This window comes from Mobula hypostoma, chromosome 24 (assembly GCF_963921235.1).
Source record: "Mobula hypostoma chromosome 24, sMobHyp1.1, whole genome shotgun sequence".
Classification (NCBI taxonomy): domain Eukaryota; kingdom Metazoa; phylum Chordata; class Chondrichthyes; order Myliobatiformes; family Myliobatidae; genus Mobula; species Mobula hypostoma.
The window spans coordinates 49,032,795-49,060,074 of NC_086120.1; the positions used below are offsets into that span (position 1 = coordinate 49,032,795).

The 27,280-nt window shown below is 43.6% G+C and overlaps 1 protein-coding gene across 2 annotated transcripts in view; it reads right to left on the reverse strand.

The window, feature by feature from the left end:
- Positions 1-2,781: 2,781 nt before the first annotated feature.
- Positions 2,782-27,280, reverse strand: part of LOC134337350 (leucine-rich repeat and immunoglobulin-like domain-containing nogo receptor-interacting protein 3) — a 195,903-nt gene continuing 171,404 nt past the window's right edge. For both annotated transcript variants that reach the window (XM_063032273.1, XM_063032274.1), the window contains exon 2: positions 2,782-9,425. In XM_063032273.1, the coding sequence (XP_062888343.1) occupies positions 7,569-9,413 (1,845 nt within the window). In that variant the 5' untranslated portion in view covers positions 9,414-9,425 and the 3' untranslated portion in view covers positions 2,782-7,568. The remainder of the gene's footprint in view (positions 9,426-27,280) is intronic.

Below are 27,280 nucleotides of genomic sequence, written 5' to 3' on the forward strand. Positions count from 1 at the left end.
ACGAACCAAGGTCAGTCCCAGATGTGGCCTCCAAACATCCTGCAGCAGTGTCACAGATACTGGCGAGTCTAATTTCCGTTCTTTTCAGAGAAGCAGTTAAAGAGGTTACAATTAGTACTGTAATCGAGAATGCTTTTCTGTATGCAGGGGAGGTTGTAACCAGGTGACCACTGAATATTATCTTTTGTTGTTATAAATGCACTTACGTATTCACCATGGTAATGCTAAAATAGCTGCCTGTGGCTTTAAAAGAGAACAATGATGTCAGATGCAAACACGGAGTAGAAAGCAAAAGTTACGATGTTCTAGAAAGCCGAATTTTGAGAGCTGGGAGCTGCTTCTCCTGGGCATGCTGGTTGTATGATGAGGAAAGGTGAGTAATATTTGATAATATCCATGTAAATTTGGTTATACTTGTTTGTAAATTTAGGATATCTATATTTTGACATGTTTTACATGTGGATGCTTTAGATTTTCACGAGTAAGGTATGGACTCTGGATAACATGATCGTGCGAGTTCCTTATCGGCCTAGTAGGTTAGTCTTTCTAGTAATTTAACTACAAGGCAACATTGTTAAAGTTTTTGTAAAGGTTTTATTTTGTCTTACTTTATAGTTTCATGACTGAATGTGAATGTAATGGAGTAATGTGAATGTGTTAATCTCTGTTCATGTAATGTGAGCTGGAGGAGAATTCGTTTCAGGGTCTAAGTTAAGCATGTGTGCCAAAGTGAGGTGTATTTATTTATATTTTTGATTTTGTGTATAAGGTACAGAGATGGTGGGATTCTAAAGTTATTTGTATTGATTTTTAGATTGCACTACTGTATTGGTTTTGTATATTTTGTTTTATTTATTTTCATACTGTATACTTAACTAGTTGATGGTCAACTGTGTGGATCAAAATCAAGTTGAGAATGTTACAGCAGGAACTGTTTTTTTTCAAAATCATTTTGTTGTTTTTATTTTGATATTCTCTTTCTGCATGAAGACATCTAAAGCAGATAAAGGAATTAAAGACCCTAAAAAAAGGTATTTTTTGCCCTGGGTGTATATTTTTCCCAGGCTACAAAATTTGGTGCCAGGAATGGGATCATTCCAAGCCAGTCTGAAGGGTTTTTGATTTTTGTATGCAGTACAATATACAATACATAATATGGTAATTGTGAAGAACAGGACAGCTGTTCCCATGGGACGGGAAGAGAGCCTGGTGTCGCGTGAAGACTGTGGTAGAGCCTTGGGGCCAGGTTGGGACATCACGATCTGACACCAAGATGTAGAACTGCGACAGTGATCCAGAGCAACTGTGCCAGAGAAGTCATCGTTTTTCTGCAGAAGACAACCACTTTTCCAGACTTGCTGTGAAGACTTTAAGGTCTTGAGTTTCACAATGTTACATTCAGAAGATGAACAAACTAAACCTGATTTGAATGAACAAATTAGAGAGTTGCGTAGTAGGCATGAGGAAGCCATAGCAACTATAGATAAATTAAGCAAAAGGTCCAAGGGAAAGACACGTGATTTATTTATTGAGATACAGCACGGAGCAGCCCTTCTGACCCTTCGAGCTGTGATGCCCAGCAACCCTCAATTTAACCCCAGTCAAATCACGGGGCAATTTACAATGACCAATTAACCTACTAATTGGTACGCCTTTGGACTGTGGAAGGAAATTGGAGCACCTTGAATAAACTCACACAGTCATGGAGAGAACATACAAACACCTTGCAGACAGTGGCAGGATGTTCCAAAGTCATACTAGTTAGGATTAGTGAACTGTGGGAAGAGAGCTCCAGGTGGAAAGAGAAATGGATTTGTGAATGTCCTCAAAATGCTTGAGGATAAAATGCAACATCTGCACTAACTGGTGAGAATCTCTTGGCCATGTTTGCCCATATCAATCATGAGATTTATGACGTTAACCCACCCCCAGTTTATATGAGAAATTAGTCCAGAGGTCAAGACTTCAGCCTTAATAGTCAAAAGCCTTAACCGCCTCCCAATTTAGCACACATCCGCCACATGGAGTACCTCCTGTTCCACCTTTGCCATAATTCCTCAGGCCATTTTTTGGCCTCGTCAGATACTCCAGGTCACTGAGGCAGAGTGGCAACAACTCGTCCTCTGACTCAAGACACAATCTAAGAAGGAGATGTAAAATCCATGCCCAAAACCTACAGACTCACTTTCAAGGGCTCTACAACTCATGTTCTCAGTATTATTTATATCTAATAATAATAATAACAACTTATAGAACACTTTTCACACAGTTAAGAGACTAGTGGCCCCCATCTACATATCCATCTGTCTGTCTGTCTGTCCATCTATAATTTGCCTTCTCTTGCATATTGGTTGGTTGTCAGTCTTTATAGTTTTTCACAAACTCTGTTGTATTTCTTTATTTTCTCATAAGTGTCTGCAAGAAAATGGATTTCCAAGTAGTACATGGTGATATGTGTACCCTGATAATTATTTTGACTTAGTTTTCTGTGTGCTACAGGAATTTATTCCGGCAGCTGAAGGTATGCATGCATCATGCAGTTTATTGTCACCCACCAGAGCTCTCTGTACCAATAGAATAGAACATTCCATGCCTGTGTAGTCACGTCCGACCATTACCTTGGCCTCCACATGTCTCTACAATGTTTGTCACACATTATTAAGGCACCCATTTTCCTTTGGTTCAATCAAAATTAAAGGCGAAGTTAGGTCAGACTATTGAAAACACTGCATTTTATTCATAACAGTGCAATTAATTCACGATGATGCTTTGTTGCACAATTAATCATCAGACGTTCCCAGAAATTAACCCATGTCCAGTTTACAGAGAGAACCACAGAATCCAATGGTTTAGAAAAAATAATAATCATTTTGTGTGACGAGTAATTTATTTTTCAAAAAAGTTTTCTCTCCTGTTACATTTTTACATATTTATATAGTTTGAACAAGTTTTGAAACAAAACAGATTATTGCCATTCGAGTTGGAAGCACAGGTGACATTGCAGCAACGCTCGTTATTGATGATGTGAAGACCTCATTACTCTAACACGTTCATACCGCACACATTTGGCAGAACCACAGATATTACAGTGTATAAAAATGGTTAATTCTATCTAGATATTCCAGAAATTCAGTCAGTCGATACGCATACTGAAGAACAGATGAGGATAAATGATTTAATTAATCCCAATATTGTTATTTTCAGCACTATCTGAAAACTACTTTGAAAGTTATATATTTTTGAAAGCATTATGCATCTGTTCACCTTAATACTTCTGTACTTTTTATCAAAGATATATTCACTCTCATTCTTCTTTTTCAAATTTCATAGCTTGAATTGTTTCCTTTCTTTTCATGTTGTGATTGGTGACTCTGGCCTTGTACTGGGTATCAGAGAATCCATAATGTCAGTGGAGAGATACGGTGCCAATGTGCGTGATGGAGTTAGTGTACTTCGGCAAAAGGATCAGTATGAGCACAGTGGGTAATGGACTGATTCTCTTCTCTACAAATCAATACCACACCAATGTTGGCCAATGATGAGAGTGGCCTCCTTTATGCAACATAAAATACTGAAAGGCCTGGATAGAGTGGATGTAGAGAGGGTATTTCCAATAGTGGGGCATTCTAGGACCAGAAGGTACTGCCTCAGAATATGGGACATCCAGTCAGACAAGAGATGGGAAGGAATTTCTTTAGCAAGGTGGTGCTGAATATGTGGAATTCAGAATCAGAATCAGGTTTATATCACTAGCATGTGTCATGAAATTTGTTAACATATATATGGCCACGGAGGCCAAGTCAATAGAATATTTGAAGCAGAGTTTGATAGGTTCATGGTAGGTCAGGGTGTCAGAGGTTATGAGGAGAAGGTAGCAGAATGGGGTTGAAATGATAATAAATCAGCCATGATTGAATGGTGGAGCAGACTCGATAGACTAAATGGCCTAATTCTGCTCCTATGTCTTTTGGTCTTATGGTCTTAAGACTAGGTAATCTTTAACTGACTGCACATCACAGGAACTGGCCAGTTTATAGAGGTGGTCATGCATTCCTAAAGTGCCATTCCAAATCTACCGGTAGACACTGTGACCAATGTTGGTAGTCTCTCCCAGGACAACATCCCTATTGTTGAGCTTTCTAACTAGACTCAGTCAGTTCTCATGAATGGGCCACATCTTTCACATATCCAAATTCAGACCTCTGAGGTAGACTCTCTACTCTGACCTGCATTATGGCAAGAGCCTGGTGGACAATGGAAAAGAGTCACGGAAGTTTTCAAAGTGTAACATCTCTGCTGAGCAACGGGACTCCCTGTGACGGCCCAAGATGTTGCATAAGTCTTCAGGGCGGCACTGAGAACATCGAGTTAATGAGTTCTGACTCCAGTGTTAACGGCAAAAGGAGCACACCAATGCTACACTATCACCCATGCAGTTCACCTGTCCCAGCTGTGGCAGCGTGTGCCCTTCCCTCAGTCCGGAGTGGAAGCCAATTATCCTCAATCACAGGAGAAAATACCATGCCTAGAAATTCTTTTGTATGTTAATTGAAAGATTTTTATTTGCCCTCCAACATTTGACTGGTGGAATGACAGGCTGTATGGCCAGGAGCTGTACCATCAATTTGCACGTCACTCAGGGACTTGGACTAGACATGAGTTTTCTTCTGTTGTGTGTGTTTCTCTCTCTCTCTCTCTCTCTCTCTCTCTCTCTCTCTCTCTCTCTATTTGGCCCCAGAGAAACACTGTCTCCTTCAGCTGTATTCATGTATGGTTTGAATGATAATTAAACTTGATTTGATTTGACTTACCTGTAAACAGAAGGCAAAGATAGATGACGTTATTTTACAGATGTTCAAGCTGCCCTGTGTGCATGGCCTAGAGGATTCTATAGCTGGGCAGTAACATTCACTTCATTTTGTTATCTGTAGTCCGTGATTGCTCCAGGTCTGTCACACAGATCCAAGCCTTAACTTGCCAGCTTGGGCCTGATGCTGAGCTAACTGTGGGAGATCAGCCTGGCTACTCCCAGCAGTGTCAAACACTCCAACCTTCCCACTGGAGGGTTTCCTTTAGATCTTTTGGTCACCTGTGACTTATGATTGTTCTGGGTCAGTCACGCAGATCCAGGCTTTGACCTGATTCTGAGCTAACTAAGGGAGATCAGCCTGGCTAGTTCATGGCAGACAGTGTCAAACACCTTAACCTTCTGACAGTAGTTTTTCCATGTTGTCCTGTTTTGTGAGATCGTTCCTTGTGTTAGTCTGTTGAACGTTGTAGGCATGCTATATTGGCCCTGGAATGTGTGTCGATACATTCCAGGGTTGGTTGTTAATGCAAGTTACACACTTCACTGTATGTTTTGATGTACGTGTGGTGAATAATTCCGATTCTGAATCCTGTTGACGCCCGGGTGGCTGTTTCCTAGTTTGGTTCTCTGATCATTTCTCAGATGCTTTCTTATCCCCAACCCAACCTGGTTGCATCAGTCCTCCAAATTCCAACTAAAATACGTCCTTAACTCTTTAAGTTCCTGCCTGAAGTCCAACACTGAATTCCCCTCACTCCCCTCCAATGACATCCCCCAACCCCATCCCTCCAATTGAAAGGCCTTTCTAGGTGGGAGCAATTTCTAGCCTGAGTCTGCTCCAAAGCTACAGCATTATCAATAATGCAGGCTGTTTAATATGAAAAGTCATGTTGGCCTCCCCAAACATTTCCAGCATCTGCAGAATCTTGCGTTTATGCACTTATTTCTGATTTAGTCTTTGCTGCAGTGAACTGTGTCCCATATGACAAGCTAGTCAGTTTTTTAAAACATGTATTTGCTTATTAGAGTATAATACTGTTTGAATATTGTGTGTTGTGTCTGTAAAGTGATGTGGAATTGATACACAATTGCTTTAGGTGAAAGTTTTTTGATGAATGGGGATCGGGAGATATTTGTGGCTAGGGTAAAGGATGAGGAAAGCATCAAAAAGACTCTGCAAGCCACTGGCAAAAGCATAATATCTTTTTTGGGATATTTTTACAAAACAATAAAAACATTAAATTAAACAGTTTTGCACCTATTGCCATGGTAACGTTTTGCTTGTCCCTTAATTTAAAATAAAAGGTCTAATTCAGACAGCTGACAAAGATTTATCTATTCAGAAAGTTCAGAATGGATCCTTCTTTAAATCCAAATGCAGTCAGATTTAATAAAAATGCGGAAAGAAATAGTGTACAGTTACATTACTTTCTGGTAACGATGGAACAACATGAGCAAGTTATCCATTTGATCGCCTGTTAAAGGAACTTCAAATTGAGATAACCATTGAAGCAGCATTTCATTATCGAGGGGGAGAATTAACTGAGTTTTATTTCCAAGCAACGCTTCCAACATCTTTCCATCTCCCAGAGGAAGTGACAATGGATTCTCATGGCCGTGTACACATGGTTGGCAGTATTTAGGGCCTGTGCTTGCTTGTCACATGGGGATTATTTGTCCGAATAATCAAAGCATCTGAATATTCAGTCAAGTAATACAGGGTGATGGATAACTAGAGGAGGATGCATTACGGGACTTTTTATGCTTCCTGGGCTTATGACATTAGTTGGAAAGGTAAAGTACCTGGATGGGATGCATGGACAATGGATGCCATCGAAACTGGGCTTGAGGGGGGCCCATACTGAAAACTTGCCTTGCCATGCTGACCAGCGTTGGCCAACATTTGGTTGGAGCAGCAGCTTTTCTGGCCATCTGTCTGGCTTGAGCACTTGGCCTGCTGTCTGTGCGAATGAAGAGCCCTTCACCGCTCTCCACCCTTGGGCCCTGTCTGACTGCGGCAGACAGGCCCCAACAGCCTCCTTATGTCAGGCCTGCACCAGCAGGCACCTCCCAGTCTCCAGCCAGCTAACACGAGTCACCTGCCACTTGTTTCCAACTCATCACCTGCAGCCTATTTAAACCCAGCTCTCATCCACAGTCCTTGTTCACTTCCACAAACCAGCCAGCCTCAACCAGTTGCCCCTAGCCTTCAATGTCCTTGTTGCCTTAAGTATTCATTCCCTCTTGTTTAGTGGCCACTCACGGCTTGATATTTTGCAGTTTATTATCAAAGTGACCCCTTACTGCTAAATTGCCTCCACTGCTCTGCGTTGGGGTCAAGATTCCTCTACACTTCCTAACACCTTGTGCCTCAAAGCAATCACTCAAAGGCGCTGTGTCCCACAGAATATCATCACCTTCATGTACAACCCGGAGTATCGGGAGCAGTTCTGCATCGTCCACCTTTTAGTACATTCAAATTCAGTCACAATTCCATTTCTACCCAGATGTGACAAAAATAACTATTTTTTTTCAAATCAAGTTGGTGCCAATGATTGTGACAGCCCAAATCCATTCCGGCACTGAGTGACTATTTACAGCATGCATTTCCAGCTCTCTGAGCCAGAGTAACCCACACAACTTACTGTAGATTATGCTTATTATTTGAACATTATAAGCAAACGTCTGCATGAATCAGATGATCAACCATCTTATTGACCACAGGTAAACTTATAACCAGAGGGGTCCCAGCAATGACTTATATCATCTTCATATTGAACTTTCTGGCACCTCCTTGTCCGCCACTCACGGTTGGCCCGTCCACCTTGCGAAAGGAGTACTCCACTGAGAAGTTGTTCTTGTGGTGCCCTCTCCCTCGGCTCCACACAAACAGGATCAGAAAGCAGAACAGCACCACACCCAGGAAGGTGATACAACCCATGGCGGTGGACACCAGGATGGTCTTCAGGTCCAGGGTAAACTTCAGGAGCACCTGCGTATCATTGAGGGCAGTCTCGTTGAACTCTGAGAGGGACGAGGTCCTGTTGGCGTACAGGGATCCGTCTGATCTCTGGCTCTTCACCGTTAGCACGGCGAAGGACGTGTCATTTCCGCCGGCATTGCTGGCGATGCAGATATGGGTGCCACTGTCGTGCACCTGGACGAAGCGGATCTCCAGGGTTCCTCCCGGCAGAATGGTAGCTCGGCCGTTGCTCTTGCTAGTGATCATCCTCCGCTGGGGAGACACCCACATTATCACCGGTGCCGGCTCTCCGTCTGCCCGGCAGGTGAAGTAGACCGTCTGTCCCTCACCTGCTGTCACGCGCTGCGGTGTTCGGTCCCGTATTTTGGGCTTTTGGCAAGTAAAGTAGTCGTGAAGGGCAGAGTCCTCAAAGTCATTCAGCCGGCTGCCTTGAATGTCCGCTGGGGAGGCGCACACTGGTTGCTTATGGTCGAAACTCAGTGTTTTTCTCTTCTGCAGAAGCCACAGGAGGCGGCAGTCGCAGGAGAGGGGGTTGTTGTCAAGACGTAGCACAGCCAGGTTGGCCACCGAGTGCAAAGTGCTCTCTTCCAGCGTCGCCAAGAAATTGTTGGAAACGTTCAGCACTTGGAGCTGCTTCAGCCCCAGAAATGCATGTGGCTGGATGGTGGTGAGCATTGTACTTACCAAGTACAAGTGCTGAAGCCGGATTAAGTCACGGAAGGATCCGGATTCTATGGTGGTGATGGGGTTGTAGGACAAGTTCAACAGCTTGAGATAGACCAGGTTTCTGAAGGCTCCGGAGGGAACTGAGGAGAGGTTGGTGCTGGTGATGGAGAGATAGGTGAGGTTCAGACCATACAGGGTGGTGGGAGTGATGGTCTCCAGAAGAGGCCAGGAATCGATCTCCAATTCCTTCAGGTTGTAGAGCTTCCTGAAGTTCTGCTCCTCCAGGAAGCTGATGCTGAGGTAACGCAGCCGGAGGGTGCCCAGGTTCTCCAGATAGGAGAGGGATTCGGCAGAGATGGAGGTCAGGTTACACTTCTCAATGGTGAGTTGTTCCAGGCCAAGCAGGCCACTGAAGGCCCGCTGGGAGATGTAAACCAAGTCATTGTCGCCCACCTCCAACTGCTTCAGGTTCCGCAAGTCCTGGAACATGTGGTCCAGCAAGATGACAATCTTGTTCTCACTGAGGTCCAGGCGGGTGAGGTTGGTGAGGCGTGAGAAGACACCGGTGGGGATCAGCTTGAGCTGGTTCCCGCGTAGTTGCAAGGAGCGCAGGTTGAACAGGTTGCTGAAGGCACCGGGTTCTATATTGGTGATGATGTTCTCACTCAGGTCAACCTCTTCCAAAAGAGGGAATGTCGACAGGTCGCCAGAGCTGATACATCGAAGCCTGTTTTTGCTTAGGTCCAGGACTTTGGTTTCAATGGGAATACCTTCCGGAATGGCAGTCAGTCGCTTCCTGTGGCAGACCACTGACTTGATCTGAGGGGCGCACTCACACCGCGCCGGACAGCTGACCGTCGAACGTGTGACCAGAACCATCAGGGTGAGACCCAGAAACTGCTGGCAACATGATGACATGGTGGAAAGCATGATGTTACTGGCACAATCTCTCATTCTCCCATGTACCTGCGTAGAAAACACACACAGACCTTAGTGAGGGATAGGCACGCTTGATCTAAAATTTATAAAGAGCTAAAATTTATAAATGCTGTCGCTAAAATTCCACCTTCCCAAGAACATCCTGGTGCAATTCGACAGTGCCATCATAGAGAGCATCCTCAAATTTGCCGTTACAGTCTAGTTGAAAACCACAGTGAACTGTCAGGTCAGCAGAAAAGGTCATTGGCTGTAGCCTACCATGACTACAGGACTTGTATGTGTCCGGGACAAAGAACTGGGCAGGAAAAATCATTGCAGACACTACTCACCTTCCAATAGCTCCCTTCTGGAAAGTACTATAGGGCTATTAAAGGAAAAATAAACTTCACACTATCTTAATAGTTTGTTCGCACAGTCTGTCAATCTGTCCAACCATCATAGTCAGCCCACCCCTCCCCCATCTATTACCTCTGTTACTGCAGTGCACTGTAGGCACTTTAAGCTACATTTTATAATGCATTGTAAATGCATGGTGTTATTTATGCATTGATGCACATTATATTCCATATCCAAACATTAAACTCGACCTTTATTTTTTATGTAATTATTTATCCTTTATAGTTGTTGTATGTTCCACCCTGAACAACACACCATATTGCTACTACACGTAAATGTCCATGGCGAATAACATTGATCCTTGCTCCCTGAAACAGAACAAGCTGGCAAATTAAGCAGGACAGAAACACAAGAGAGATGGGAGATGCTGTAATCTGAAGCAATGAATTTAATCTGCTGGAACAACAATCTCCATTTCAGGCCTAATCCAAAGGTCTTGCAACCAAAAAGTCAACTGTTTATTTCTCTCCACAGATGCTCCCTGACCTGCTGTGTTCCTCCAGCATTTTGTGTGTGTTGCTCTGGATTTCCAGCATCTGCAGAATCTCTTGTGCCTGGAGGAACTCAACTGGTCAAGCAGTGTCTCTGGATGCAGAGAGGAAGTCAGTGGAGACCTTGCAGTATGAGGGAACCAGGCCCCTTTTTCCAATGTCTCTGAATATTACCCAGGCAATTGGGTAGGCAGTATACAAACTGGTTTCACCTGTAGTGATCCCATTTGTGAGGATTTCCCCCTTCACTCAGTCAGATAGGAAGTGGCCGTTATCTCAAAGGCACTCTCGAGCGTTTTGAAAGCAACAAATCTACTGAAGTAATGGGTAACCAGATGTAAATGACTGCAACATGTCATCTGTATTCCTGCAAATTAGAAATTAATTTGCACAGATATTGTGTCAGAAGTTTAAAAGAAGCGAAGGGGTGCAGTTGGCACATTTCGCGTGCCACAGTCTCGAGGAGACACCAGATTGCACTAAGGGAGAGGAAGTTTGAAAGAAGTGAACAGGGCATTTGGTACTATATGCATGCCACAGCTTCCATGAGGAAGCACTTGGACTACTGTAGGCAGTTTTGGTCTCCTTAGTTAAGAAAGGATGTGCTGCCGTTGGAGAGGGTACAGAGAAGATTCACTAGAATGATTCCGGTAATGAGAGGGTTAACATATGAGGAACGTTTGTCCGCTCTTGGACTGTATTGCTTGGAGTCTAGAAGAATGAGGGGCGACCTCATAGAAACATTTCGAATGCTGAAAGGCATGGACAGAGTGGATGTGGCAAAGTTGTTTCCCATGGCGGGGGAGTCTAGTACGGGAAGGCATGATTTAAAGGATTGAAGGGCGCCCATTCAGAACAGAAATGCGAAGGAATTTTTTTAGTCAGAGGGTGGTGAATCTACGGAATTTGTTGCCATGGGCGGCAGTGGAGGCCAAGTCATTGGGTGTATTTAAGGCAGAGATTGATATGTATCTGAGTAGCCAGGGCATCAAAGGTTATGGTGAGAAGGCGGGGGAGTGGGACTAAATGGGAGAATGGATCAGCTCATGATAAAATGGTGGAGCAGACTTGATGGGCCGAATGACCGACTTCTGCTCCTTTGTCTTATGGTCTTATGGTCTTATGGGATGTTGTGGTCCATGTTAGTGCCAATGACATGGGCAGGATGGGTGACGAGGTCCTGCAAAGTGAGTTCAGGGAGTTAGGTGCTATGTTAAAGAACTGGACCTCCAGTGTTGTGATGTCAGGATTGCTACCTGTGCCACATGTTAGTGAGCCAGAAATAAGAAGATCATACAGGTTAACATGTGGCTAAGGAGTTGGTGTAGGAGGGAGGGCGTCAGATTTTTGTATCATTGGGTTCTCTTCCTGGGAAGGAGAGAACCTTACAGAATAGATGCTTTGCACCTGAACTGGAAGGGGACTGCTACCCTAGTGGGAAGGTGACAGAAGTTTGTACAGGGGGACACCTTGAATCTAGTGATCATAATGCTATTGGTTTCAAGGTAATTATAGGTCCTTGGTTGAGATTCTAAATTGGAGAAAGGGCAATCCTGATGGTATCAGAAAGGATCTGGCAAGTATGGATTGGGACTGGTTGTTTTCTGACAAAGATGTACTTGGTAAGTGGGACGCCTTCAACAGTGAAATTTTGAGAGTACAAAGGTTCTATGTTCCTGTCAGAATAAAAGACAAAGATAACAGGTTTAGGGAATCGTGGTTATTGATAGATATTGAAACCCTGTTTAAGAAAAAGAAGGAGGTGCATAGCCAGTACAGGCAGGCAGGAAAATAAAATGAGGTACTTGAGGAAGACAACACTGAAGAAAGAAATCTGGAGGGCTAAAAGAAGGCATGAGGTTGCTCTTGCAGACAAGGTGAGCGGGAATCCTGAGGGTTTCTACAGATATATTAAGAGCAAAAGAATAGCAAGGGACAAAATTGGTCCTCTGGATGATCAGAATGGTAATCTGGAGTCGAAAGAGATGGGAGAGATCTTGAATGGATCTTTGCATCTGCATTTACTTGGGAGATGGACACAGAGACTATAGATGTGAGGGAATATATCAGCAAAGTCATGGACCCAATGCAGATTACAGAGGAAGAGGTGTTTGCTGCCTTGAGGCAAATTAGGGTGAATATATCCCCAAACTTGACAATGTGTTCTCTGGGTCCTGTGGGAGGCTAATGCAGAGATTGTTGGGGCCCCAGCAGAAATACTTAGAACATCCTTAGCCACAGGTGAGGTGCTGAAGGACTAGAGGATAGTTAATATTGTTCTTTTGTTTAAGAAAGGGTCTAAAAATAAATCAGGAAATTATAGGCCAGTGAGCCTGACATCAGTAGTGGGAAAGTTATTCAAAGGTATTCTGTGAGACTGGATATATGAGTATTTGGATAGACAGGGGTTGATTCAGAACAGTCAACATGGCTTTGTGTGTAGTAAATCGTATCTAACCAATCTTATAGAGTTTTTTGAGGAAGTTACCTGGAACATTTATGAAGGCAAGGCAGTGGATATATCTACAGGGACTTCAGCAATGCCATTCACAAGATCAGCATACGAAGTCGATCAGGAAGATTCAGATGCTTGGCACTCAGAATGAAGTAGTAAATGAGATTTGACATAGGCTTTGTGGCAGAAGCCAGAGAGTGGTAGTAGAGGATCGCTTCTCTGACTGGAGGCCTGTGACTAGTGGTATGCCACAGAGATCAGTGCTGGGTCCATTGTTGTATGTCATCTATATCAGCAATCTGGATGTGGTAAAATGGATCAGCAGATATGCAGATGACTCCAAGATTGGGGTTGCAGTGGACAGCAAGGAAGACTATCATAACTTGTAGCCAGATCTGGACCAGCTGGAAAAATAGGCTGAAAAATAGCAGATTGAATTTAATAGACAAATGTGAAGTGTTGTCTTTTGGAAGTACCAACTTTGGGAGTTCTTGCAAGGTGAGCAGTAGGGCACTGAGGAGTGTAATAGAACGGAGGGATCTGGGAATACAGATCATAATTCCCTGAAAGCAGCATCACAAGTAGTTAAGGTTGTAAAGAAAACTTTTGGTACATTGTCCTTCATAAATCAATATATTGAGTACAGGAGTTGGGATGTTATGGAAAATAGGCATCCGTTAGTCTTGTGAGACCATGGATTTGCAACTTAGAAGGTTTCCAGGGCACGGGCCTGGGCAAGGTTGTATGGAAGACTGGCAGTTGTCCATGCTGCAAGTCTCCCCTCTCCATGCCACCAATGTTGTCCAAGGGAAGGGCACTAGGGCTGATACAGCTTGGCACCGGGGTCGTTGCAGAGCAATGTGTGGTTAAGTGCCTTGCTCAAGGACACAACACGCTGCCTCAGCTGAGGCTCGAACTAGCGACCTTCAGATCACTAGACCAATGCATTAACCACTTGGCCACGTGCCAACACTGGGATGTTATGTTGAAATTGTATAAGATGTTGGTGAGAGGCCTAATTTGGAGTATTGTGTGCAGTTTTGGTCACCTACCTACAGGAAACAAAATTGAAAGAGTGCAGAGAAAATTTACAAGGATGTTGCTGGGACTTGAGGATCTGAGTTATAAGGAAAGTTTGAATAGGTTAGTACTTTATTCACTAGAACTTAGAAGAATGAGGGGAGATTTAATTGAAATATACAAAATTATGAGGGGCACAGATAGGGTAAAGGCAAACAGGCTTTTTCCATTGAGGTTGGGTGAAACTACAACTAGTAGTCATGGGTTAAGGGTGAAAGGTGAAATGTTGAAGGGGAACATGAGAAGGAAATTCAGAGTGAGAGTGTGGAACCAGTGCAAGCAGTGAGTGTAGGTTTGATTTCAATGTCTAAGGGAAATTTGGAAATGTACTTGGATGGGAGGAATGTGGAGGGCTATGGTTCCGGTGCAGGTCAATGGAACTAAGCAGATTAATAGTTTGGTACAGACTACATGGGCTGAAGGGCTTGTTTCTGTGCTGTTGTGTTCTATGACTCTATGAATCTAAATATAAAATTCAGGGTAATTTGCACAAAATAATTGGAGCAGGAGTCTGAAAATAATTTTAGCAATATAATTAAATTCTTATTTTGGCCTCATTAAAGATAATTGGAGAATTTTCTGCCATTAAAATATTTAGGTTTTCTTGCTCCCTGAGGACTCAGGAACCATAATGGGTTTTAACCTCTGTTAACAGAATAATAAAGTCCAAATTATAAACCCAAGAGATTCTGCAAATGCTGGAGGAATATCAACTGTTAATTACCCTCCATAGATACTGCCTGACGTGCAGAGTTCCTGTGTATTGCTAAGGAAGCCCAGGAGGTTGTACTCTTTCAATTTGTGTTTTATATTCTTTGTTTTTTGCTGATGGGTTTGTTTTGGTGATGGCTTGATGTTGTTTTTCTTTGAACAGGTTCCACGCTTTTCTTTGTTTCACGACTGTCTGTGGGGAAGATGAATCTCAGGGTTGTATACTGCATATACACTTTGATAATGTGTGTATTTTAAACTTTTTTGAACTTTGAATTCATCGTTCTAGACTTTGCTGACAGAGTCCGTCTGCCCAAGGTTGTCATTCAGATTCTCTGTTGCCTGGTGCTTAACTGGGTCTGATCATGAAGGATTAGTGTTTCGACAGAAGCCGATCACTGAGGGTAGTGCTTTTCACAATACAGCTGAGTCACATGGATGGCTCAGGAAATAGCAGAGCAAACATTTCACAGATAGTAAACTCATACCTCAGCTTTGTCAGCTGTCAAGCTTTTGGAGGGCTTCGGGATATGATTGACATTCAGAAGAATTCAAATTGAATTGAATTGAATTGACTTTATTTCTTACATCCTTCACGTGCACGAGGAGTAAAAATCTTTACGTTATGTCTTGTCAAAATGTGTAATGTGCAATTTATAGTAATTTGCAATAAATAGCATGTACAACAGGACAGTCAATATAGTTGTATCAGCGTGAATTAATCAGTCTGATGGCCAGGTGGAAGAAACTGTCCCGGAGCCTGTTGGTCCTTGCTTTTATGTTGCGGTACCATTTCCCGGATGGTAGCAGCTGGAATAGATTATGGTTGGGGTGACTTGGGTAACCAATAATCCTTCTGGCCCTTTTTTTCGCACCTGTCTCTGTAAATGTCCTAGATAGTGAGAAATTCACATCTACAGATGCACTGGGCTGTCTACACCACTCTCTGCAAAGTCTTTGATTGAGGGAAGTACAGTTCCCATACCAGGCAGTAAAGCAGTCAGTCAAGATGCTTTCAATTATGCCCCTGTAGAAAGCCCTTAGGATTTGGGGGCCCATACCAAATTTCTTCAGCCGTCTGAAATAAAAAAAAGGCGCTGTTGTGCTTTTTTCACCACACAGCTGGTATGTACAGACCACATGAGATCCTTGGTGATACTGTTCACCCTCTCAACCCCAGATCCATTGATGTCAATAAGGGTTAGCCTGTCTCCATTCCTCCTGTCGTCCACAACCAGCTCCTTTGTTTTTGTGACATTAAGGAAGAGGTTGTTTTCTTGACATCACTGTGTCAGGGTGATGACTTCTTCTCTGTAGGCCGCCTCGTTATTATTTGAGATAAGGCCAATCAATGTGGTATCGTCAGCAAATTTAATCAGCAGATTGGAGCTGTGGATGGCGACACATTCATGGGTAATGAAGAAAGCATTTTACATTTGTTTAAACTTAATATAAATATTATTTATGAAATTCTCAAGAAATTATAAACACGGGAATACAGGTCCATAATTCATTGAAAGTGGAGGCACAGGTCGATAAAGAAAGGTTTTGGCACGTTGGCCTTCTCAGATCAAAGTTTTGAGTACAGGAGATGGGATGTTATGTTGAAGTTATATAAAACATTGCTGAAGCCTCATTTGGAGTATTATGTGCAGTTTCAGTCACCGAAGGTTGAAAGAGTACAGAGAAAATTTACAAGGATGTTACCAGGACTGGAGGACCTGAGTTATAAGGAAAGATTGAATAGTTTACAACATTATTCCTTGGAACATAGAAGACTGAGGGGAGATTTGATAGCGATATACAAAATTATGATGGGTATAGATGGGGTAAATGCAAGCAGGCTTTTTCCACTGAGGTTGGGTGACACTACATCTAGGGGTCATGGATTATAGGTGGAAGTTGAAGAATTTAAGGGAAACATGAGGGGAACTTCTTCACTCAAAGGGTCATAAGAGTGTGGAACAAGCTGCCACCGCAAGTAGTGCATGCAAGCTTGATTTCAACATTTAAGAGAAGTTTGGGAAGGCACGGGATAGTAGGGGTATGGAGGGTAATGGTCCAGGTGTAGGTCTATGGGAGCAGGCAGTTTAAATGGACTATAGGAGCTGAAGGGCCTGCTTTTGGCCAAACTCTCTTAATTAGAAACATAGAAAATAGGTGCAGGAGTAGGCCATTTGGCCCTTCGAGCCTGCACTGCCATTTATTATGATCACGGCTGATCATCCAACTCAGAACCCTGCACCAGCCTTCCCTCCATACCCCCTGATCCCCGTAGCCACAAGGGCCATATCTAACTCCCTCTTAAATATAGCCAATGAACTGGCCTCAACAGTTTCCTGTGGCAGAGAATTCCACAGATTCACCACTCTCTGTGTGAAGAAGTTTTTCCTAATTTCGGTCCTAAAAGGCTTCCCCTCTATCCTCAGACTGTGGCCCCTCGTTCTGGACTTCCCCAACATCAGGAACAATCTTCCTGCATCTAGCCTGTCCAATCCCTTTAGGATCTTATACGTTTCAATCAGATCCCCCCTCAATCTTCTAAAGTCCAACGAGTACAAGCCCAGTTCATCCAGTCTTTCTTCATATGAAAGTCCTGCCATCCCAGGAATCAATCTGGTGAACCTCCTTTGTACTCCCTCTATGGCAAGGATGTCTTTCCTCAGATTAGGGGACCAAAACTGCACACAATACTCCAGGTGTGGTCTCACCAAGGCCTTGTACAACTGCAGTAGTACCTCCCTGCTCCTGTACTCGAATCCTCTCGCTATAAATGCCAGCATACCATTCGCCTTTTTCACCGCCTGCTGTACCTGCATGCCCACTTTCAATGACTGGTGTATAATGACACCCAGGTCTCGTTGCACCTCCCCTTTTCCTAATCAGCCACCATTCAGATAATAATCTGTTTTCCTGTTCTTGCCACCAAAGTGGATAACTTCACATTTATCCACATTAAATTGCATCTGCCATGAATTTGCCCACTCACCCAACCTATCCGAGTCACCCTGCATCCTCTTAGCATCCTCCTCACAGCTAACACTGCCACCCAGCTTCGTGTCATCCGCAAACTTGGAGATGCTGCATTTAATTCCCTCATCCAAGTCATTAATATATATTGTAAACAACTGGGGTCCCAGCACTGAGCCTTGCGGTACCCCACTAGTCACCGCCTGCCATTCTGAAAAGGTCCCGTTTATTCCCACTCTTTGCTTCCTGTCTGCTAACCAATTCTCCACCCACACCAATACCTTACCCCCAATACCGTGTGCTTTAAGTTTGCACACTAATCTCCTGTGTGGGACCTTGTCAAAAGCCTTTTGAAAATCCAAATATACCACATCCACTGGTTCTCCCCTATCCACTCTACTAGTTACATCCTCAAAAAATTCTATGAGATTCGTCAGACATGATTTTCCTTTCACAAATCCATGCTGACTTTGTCCGATCATTTCACCACTTTCCAAATGTGCTGTTATCACATCCTTGATAACTGACTCCAGCAGTTTCCCCACCACCGACGTTAGGCTAACCGGTCTATAATTCCCCGGTTTCTCTCTCCCTCCTTTTTTAAAAAGTGGGGTTACATTAGCCACCCTCCAATCCTCAGGAACTAGTCCAGAATCTAACAAGTTTTGAAAAATTATCACTAATGCATCCACTATTTCTTGGGCTACTTCCTTAAGCACTCTAGGATGCAGACCATCTGGCTCTGGGGATTTATCTGCCTTCAATCCCTTCAATTTACCTAACACCACTTCCCTACTAACATGTATTTCGCTCAGTTCCTCCATCTCACTGGACCCTCTGTCCCTTACTATTTCTGGAAGATTGTTTATGTCCTCCTTAGTGAAGACAGAACCAAAGTAATTATTCAATTGGTCTGCCATGTCCTTGCTCCCCATAATCAATTCACCTGTTTCTGTCTGCAGGGGACCTACATTTGTCTTTACCAGTCTTTTCCTTTTTACATATCTATAAAAGCTTTTACAGTCCGTTTTTATGTTCCCTGCCAGTTTTCTCTCATAATCTTTTTTCCCCTTCCTAATTAAGCCCTTTGTCCTCCTCTGCTGAACACTGAATTTCTCCCAGTCCTCAGGTGAGCCACTTTCTCTGGGTAATTTGTATGCTTCTTCTTTGGAATTGATACTATCCCTAATTTCTCTTGTCAGCCACGGGTGCACTACCTTCCTTGATTTATTCTTTTGCCAAACTGGGATGAACAATTGTTGTAGTTCATCCATGCAACCTTTAAATACTTGCCATTGCATATCCACCGTCAATCCTTTAAGTGTCATTTGCCAGTCTATCTTAGCTAATTCACGTCTCATACCTTCAAAGTTACCCCTCTTTAAGTTCAATTATCTTCCAAAAATGTCAGCAGTTTTGATGGCTTGCCACATACAATTTTGCACCTTACTGCACTGACTGGCACTTAGCCATGGAGTTAATTGTTCTGTTTTTTGGCATGAGCCTGCACAATGAATGGACAATAGGAAAAGTTTGGGCTGTGAGTTCTAGTTTCGACGCTAGACAGTTCCAGATGATTTCTGTGAGCAGGATGTATGTGGAGGTTGTCGTATAGAACAGAGAGCCTGGAACACTTTGAGACGCCATTACCATAGGAGACATATCCTTGCAAGTGACAGAAATGGGTCTGTACTCACTGGAATTCAGAAGGATGGTGGAGGGGGATCTCATTTTTCCAATATTGAAAGGCCTAGACAGAGTAGATATGGAAAGGATGTTTCCCATGGTGGGAGAGTCTAGGACAAGAGGGCACAGCCTCAGGATAGAGGGGTGCCCTTTCAAAACAGAGACACTGAGAAATTTCTTGAGCCAAAGGGTGGTGAATTTGTGGAATTTGTTGCCACATGCACCTGTGGATGCCAGGTTGTTGGGTGTATTTAAGGCAGACATTGATAGGTCCTTGATTGGACATGGCATCAAAGGTTACAGGGAAAAGGCTGGGAACTGGGGTTGAGGAGGAGATAGAAAAAAGAATCAGCCATAATTGAACGTCGGAGCAGACTTGATGGGCCAAATGGCCTAATTCTGCTCCTATGTCTTATGGTCTAAATACTACACCTGCCCATTCATCTCTTCCCTCACCTATCAGGGTTGTCTAATGTAACTGGAAGCTCCTGATGTAGCCTCCTCTACATCGGTAAGACCCAGTGTAAATTGGGGGACCACTTTGTCGAGCGTATTCGCTCCATCTGCCAGGAGTGGAATTTCCTGGTGGCAAATTCTTATCCTCATTCCTATCATTTCTGTTCTGACATGTTGGTCCAAGGCCTCCTCATGTGCTATAATGGGACCACTCTCAGGCCAGAGGAGCAACACCTCATGTTCCATCTAGAAAGCTTCCAACCTGATGGCATAAGTACCTCTCCTGGTGCCCCTCCTTTCCTTTCTCCCACAGTCCGCTCTCCTCTCCTTTCAGATTCCTTCTTCTTCAGCTCTTTGTCTTTGCCACTTCCACCTGCATTTTGGGATGTTCCAGGGCTTGGAATTCAATTCTGCTGCCACCCTGTAAGGAGCTTCCATACTTACTGTGGAATGTGTGGGTTTTCCTGCGTGACCCAGTTTGCTCCCACAGCCTGAGGATGAGCCAGAAGGGTAAACAGGTCATTGTAAATTGTCCCATGATCAGGTTAGGATTAATTGGAGTCATGGGGTTGCATGACTCAAAAGGCCAGAAGGGCCTATCACTAAATAAGTAAATGATTAAATTCCAAAGATGTATGGGTTAGAGTTAGTGAGTTGTGGCATGCTATGGAAACATAGCAACACTTGCAGTTTGCCCCTAGAACATCCTTGGACTGTGTTGGTCATTGATGCAAATGATGCATTTCATGGTATGTTTTGATGTACATGTGACAAAGAAAGACAAACTTTATCTTTAATCTTTATCTTTAGATGGAGTTTAATCTAGAATACCAGTTAAATTCCAATGTACAGTACATCATGAATGACAAGGTGTTAGGAATTTCAGAGGAACCAGTCCAGAGAGGTACAAGTGGAAAGAGCCCTGTAGGTGGCAATGCAGGTGGATAATGTGGTTGAGAAGCTATGTGGGATGCTGGCCCGCATCAGTAGGCAAATGAATGCAGAAGCAGGGAGGGGAGACTCCAACTTTATAAACATTGGCCCAGCCCTCAGTTGGAGTACGACGTGCAGTTCTGGTCACCACACTGCAGAGAAGGTGTGATAGCACTGGGGAGGGAACAGAGGAGATTCACCTGGATGTTGCCTGGGATGGAGCAGTCCTGTTATGAGGAGAGACTGAAGCGGCTGGCTCTGTTTGTTCCAGAACAGTGGAGGCTAACAGGGGTCATGACTGAGGTGCATAAAATTATGAGATGTATAGATGAGATGCTGAGGGTGTTCTACGAGTCTATGGTGGCCAGTGCGATCATGTTTGCTGTTGTGTGCTAGGACAGCAGGCTGAGGGTAGCAGACACCAACAGAATCAACAAACTCATTCGTAAGGCCAGTGATGTTGTGGGGATGGAACTGGACTCTCTCACGGTGGTGTCTGAAAAGAGGATGCTGTCCAAGTTGCATGCCATCTTGGACAATATCTCCCATCCACTACATAATGTACTGGGTGGGCACAGGAGTACGTTCAGCCAGAGACTCATTCCACCGAGATGCAGCACAGAGCGTCATAGGAAGTCATTCCTGCCTGTGGCCATCAAACTTTACAACTCCTCCCTTGGAGGGTCAGACACCCTGAGCCGATAGGCTGGTCCTGGACTTATTTCCTGGCATAATTTACATATTACTGTTTAACTATTTATGGTTTTATTACTACTTATTATTTATGGAGCAACTGTAACGAAAACCAATTTCCCCCGGGATCAATAAAGTATGACTATGACTATGACTATGATAGGGCTGACTCAAGAAATTATTCCTCAGCTCAATAAACCTAGTGGACATGGTCTCAGAGTAAGCGGCAGGGACTTTAAAGGGCATCTGAGAAGGACCTTGTTCACCCAGAGAGCAGTGAGCCCCTGAGACACACTGCCGGAGAGAGTGGTGAAAGCAGATTCACTGACAGCAGATGAGAAGTATAGACATGAACACTTGAACTATCTGGGTGTACAGGGCTTGGGCCAAGGTGCTGGATGAGGGGATTAATATTCCACTTCAAGTCCAAATTTATTGTCATTCAACTGTACACATGTACACCTTTAAACAAAACAATGTTCCTTCGGACCAAGGTGCACAATACATATAACTCACATACACACCACATAAAGTAACGTTACCACAAATAAATTAACAAATAATAAGATGCTGCCTGGCCTGCTGCTTTCACCAGCAACGTTGATGTGTGTTGCTTGAATTTCTAGCATCTGCAGATTTCCTCGTGTTTGCGTTAACAAATAATAAGATGCATTTATGACACAAGTTAAAGAGTAAACAGTATAATGCTACGGGCACTTCATATGTGATGAGACCTAGGTGGCGGCAGGGAGTTCAGTAGTTTCTCGGCCTGGAGGAAGAAGCTATTTCCCATCCTGACAGTTTGTCCTAATGGTATGTTGTCTCTTGCGTGATGGTAGGGGGTCAAAACGATTGTTGGAGGGATAGGATGAGATGGGATGGCATGAGTGCATTGGGCTGAATGGCCTGTGCCTGTGTTGTATCATTATGACTCCGTAACGTGCCTTTTGCTTCACCTCTTGCGAGAGGGTGGTAAAGAAGTGCAGTGTAGCTGTGTCACCTCCACCAGACCAGCCACCAGCATCATGCTAAGACATGCTCCACCTGTTGCTTATCATTGTCCCACCAGTGAGGAGTTAATATTGGTTGGACTGTTAGAAGACTAGTATTTTACTTATTTAGTTAGAGATACAGTGTGAAATAGGCCCTTCCAACCCTTCGAGCCATGTCACCCAACAACCCCGGACAATCTTGATTTATCCCTAACCTAATCATGAGCCAATTTTCATTGACCAATTAAGCTACGTGGTTTGTTATTGGATTGAGGGTGGAAACCGGAACAACCGGAGAAAACCCATGCATTCCACAAGGAGGACAGACAGACCCCTTACAGTGGATGCTAGGATTGAACTCCAAACCCTGACGCCCAGAGCTGCAATAGCGTCCCACTGACTGCTATGCCATCGTGGCGCCCCATATTAGCGTTTGTTGCAGATCCAAAGTTACGTACTTCTCTTTCCGAAGAGGATTTGTCAATACAATGTTGAGTGGTCACAAGAAACAGAAGAATCCATAACTGCACATCAAGCAGCTGACAGGATGTTGCAAACACACTGCAGAGGAATGCGTGGGGATACACCCAGTGTCCACTTTATTAGGTACACCTGTAGACCTGCTAGGTGTGGGCACGTGGCCAAGTGGTTAGGGCATTGGACTAGCGACCTGAAGGTCACGAGTTCGAGCCCCAGCCAAGGCAACATGTGTTGTGTCCTTGAGCAAGGCACTTAATCACACATTGCTCTGCGACGACACTGGTGCCAAGCTGTATGGTCCTAATGCCCTTCCCTTGGACAACACTGGTGTCGTGGAGAGGGGAGACTTACAGCATGGGCAACTGCTGGTCTCCCATACAACCTTGCCCAGGCCTGCGCCCTGGAGAGTGAAGACTTTCCAGGCGTGGTCTCGCAAGACTAATGGATGCCTTTACCTTTACCTTACACCTGCTCATTAATGCAAATATCAAATCAGCCAATCATGTGGCAGCAACTCAATGCATAAAAACATGCAGACATGGACAAGAGGTTCAGTCGCTCAGACCAAACGTCAGAATGGGGGAGAAATGTGATCTAAATGACTTAGACCATTTAATGATTGTTGGTGCCAGGCGGGTGGCTTGAGTATCTCAGAAACTGCTGATCTCCTGAGATTTTCACGCGTAACAATCCCTAGAGTTTACGGAGAATGGTGTGAAAAACAAAAACAAAATCCAATGAAAATGCCTTGTTAATGAGAGAGGTCTGAGGAAAATGGCCAGACTGTTTCTAGCTGACAGGAAGGTGTCAGTAACTCAAATATCCACACATTAGAACCGTGGCATAGAGAAGACTATCTCTGAATGCACAACATGTCGAACCTCCAGCAGCAGATGACCATGAACATACAGATCAAACAGCTGATAGGATGATGTGAATTCAACACAGGGGTACACACGGGGAAATAGGAATACTGTACAGTAAGTCAACACCACAGTGAGGAAATGCCTTTCAGGAGAATGAGCTGTGTGCTAATCTCAATTGCACTCAATAAATCACAAGTTTCTGAAATTTATATCACCAATATGGAAGATATTTTATGAAATGGAAATGAAATAAAACTTTGCCTCGTAAAATTCTTCTGCTGTTCCTTAAGGACTAAATCTTTTAATTCAGCGGCAGTTTATTGTAGATCTATGGTTATAAAAGATATCTTCAAAGAAAATAGCACATTAAAAAATACATGTTAGCCAACTGGGAAATTAATCTACTAAATGTCTTTCAAACAGCTCCACTAGGTATTTCATATATTTTTATTAATTGCCTGGCAATAATCCCGAGGCGTTCAGTGAATATCTAACACGACACACAAGCTTGGATTTCAATTTTCATTTGAAAGGCATCTGTGCTGTTTAACTGGAATTCTGAATGAAGGGAACAGACACACAAATTGCTGGAAGAACTCAGCAGGTCAGGCAGCATCGATGGAGAGGAATAAAGAGTCGGCTTTTTAGGCCGAGACCCTTCATCAGGAACTTTCCTCCAGCATTGTGTGTGTTACAATGGATTGCCAGCATCTACAGAATGAGAGGACTTATTCCACTCTGTTCATTCACACTGTGGTAAACCCTATATATATGTTGTAACTGGGTTACCTGTCTGGACACGCCCCTCTGCTGACTGCCCCTGTGGCTCCTCCCACAGCACCCTGAATAAAGGTGATTTCGCCCTGCTTCTACCCCTCAGTCCAGGGGCAGACTCTCAGCATGGACGAGGACCCATTTTACTGTTAGTAAAAGCCTTACAGTATTTACTCTACTTCCAGTCTTTTGGAGTAATTGATAGTGCATCACACACCCTATTGTATTCAGATTACACGTGTGCTCTTCCATTTGGTCATGTTGTTTGGATATTAGCACTTCTGATTCAGGCCATTTCCAGTAACATTCCCTGGTAATTACCTGAAAGGATGCAAAATACATGTAAACCCCATAGTTTCCATGAACTGGAATAGGAAAGTGATCAGCACAAGAGATTCTGCCGATGCTGGAAATCCAGAGTAACATGCACAGCATGCTGGAGGTACTCAGCAGGCCAGGCAGCATCAATGGAGAGGAATAAACTATCGACGTTTTGGGTTGAGACCCTTCATCAGTGAAAATGAACCTGGGAATGAATTTTTGCATGATTTACCTGGCTATTAAATAAATGCTGGATCTTTCTGACTGCTGGGTATTTCATGCTTTGATAACCTGCTGTCAAAATGTTTAAGGGGAGGTGGGGAGTGAGTCATAGAGTCATCAAGTGATACAGCATAGAAACAGGCCTTCAGCCTGACCATGCCGACCAGTGCCTACCTGAGCTAGTTCCATTTGCCCATGCTGTGCCAATCCTCTCCCAACTGTTCCTATCCACCGACCAGTCTAAATACCTTTACGTGATCTATTTGTCTGCACCTCTACCACTTCTGGCAACTTGTTCAATATCCCCCCCACCCTTGCGATCAGGTCTGCTTTAAATCTTAACCCTCTCATTGTAAATCAGTGCCTCTGGCTTTAGACTGGCCTACCCTGGGGAAAAGGTTGTGACTATTCACCTTATGTATACCCCTCAAGATTTTATAGATCTCTGTCAAGGTCACTGTTGTGCGTTTACTACTTTAGTAATATTTGAGTAATCTTGGAAATATATTGTTTGACAAAGCGTTCTTGTTCATTTCCACAATTTTCATGTAAGAATACATGAATTGCATACACCATCCCACTACCATGTGATATGCGATATCTACTGAAACGGCGGGGCCTGGGCCGGAGACTGAGGAATGATCCGAGGTTTGGACGATTGAAAGGGTCGGGGGAGGAAGATTAGCCAGTTCAGCTCACTGCTCTGAAAGGTTTACTCCTCTCTGCACTGGACTGAGACTGCAGCCTGCAACTAATGGGTTTCTGTGGGCTCACTTTCATGAGTTTCAGCTCTGAATGCTACTTGCTTGATGTTATTGTTTGCACAATTTGTTTTCTTCTCTGCACATTGGAGTTCAATAGTCTTCTTTCGTTTTACTGGGTTCTATGAGGTTTCCTTGTTTTGTGGCTGCCGGTAAGGTGACAAATCTCAAGGTTGTATAAAGTATAGATACTTGGATAACAAATGTACTTTGAACTTTGAACTTAAAGTAAACACAAAGTTAGACCTGCATCCCCAGTTTCCCACATCTTCCTTTGAATTAGTTTAATGTTTTGAAGTTACAAAACATAACAGCCTCCTCCACTTCAGGGAAGAAGGTCCTAGTTTGTCCACGTTCTCTATATAACTCAAACTCACCGACTTGGTAACCTCATTGTGAATCTTCTCTGCACCTTTTCCAGCTTAATGACATCCTTCCTTTAGCTGAGTGACCAGAACTGCACACAATACTCCAAGTATGGCCTCACCAATACCTTGTGCGACTGTAACCTGACATCCTATCACTTATCCCCAATGAAGGCAAGCCTGCCAGTTGTCTTCTCCCCCACCCTCATTATGCATGTAGCACTTTCAGGGGAACTATGTACCTGCTCCTAAAGCACTCCCTATGTCCCTGCCATTTACCGTGAAAGTCCTGCCTTGGTTTAACTTCACAAAATGCAGCTTCACACTGATCTGAGTTAAATTCCATCTGTCACTCCTTTCCCCACTCTCCTAGTTGACCAAGGTCATTTTGAAACCTTAGCCAACCTTCTTCACGTCCCACCACACCACCAGTGTTGGTGTCATCTGCCTTGTCACATTCTAGTGAGACCACAAGACATGGGAGCAAAATTAAACCATTCAGCCCGGTGAGTCTACTCCGCCATTCCATCATGGCTGATTTATTATCCCTCTCAACACCATTTTCCTGCCTTCTCCCCATAAACTTTCATGCACTTACCAATTAGGAACCTAGCAACCTCTTCTTTAAAAATACTCACTTGGCCTCTACAGCCATATGTGCTAATCAATTGAACAGATTCATCAATCTTTGGCAAAAGAAATTCCTTCTCACCTCTGTTATACTACACATAGTATACTAACCTAGAGAATAAAGGAAAAGAAAATGCAGAGTCTAGTGTCTTATAGACTTAGAATTCTGATGAAAAACAGTGAACAATTACAGTAAATGTACTGATTGGATCTGTTCGGGACAGCTTGAAAAGTGTCTCCCACCATTCTTGCTTCTACCATTGGGTGGAAGGTACAGGGGTCTTGGGTCCTACGTTGCCAGCTTCAAGAACAGCAGTTGCCCTACAACTATCGGGCTCCTGGACCAGCGTGGATGGCTTCACTCCTCTCAGCACTGAACAGATTCCTTCTGGGGAATCCGCAGCTCATGTTCTCAGTATTACTTGTTTACTTTTGTTTAATTACGTACATCATTTGTCCTCTTTCAGATGTTTATCATTCCTTGTTATGTGTGGTTTTTCACGGGTTATATTTCTTTATAATATAAAGAATTATATTGTAGGTGCTACAAGAGAGCTGTAAACAGTATATATAGTTTGATAATAAATTTACTTTGAACTT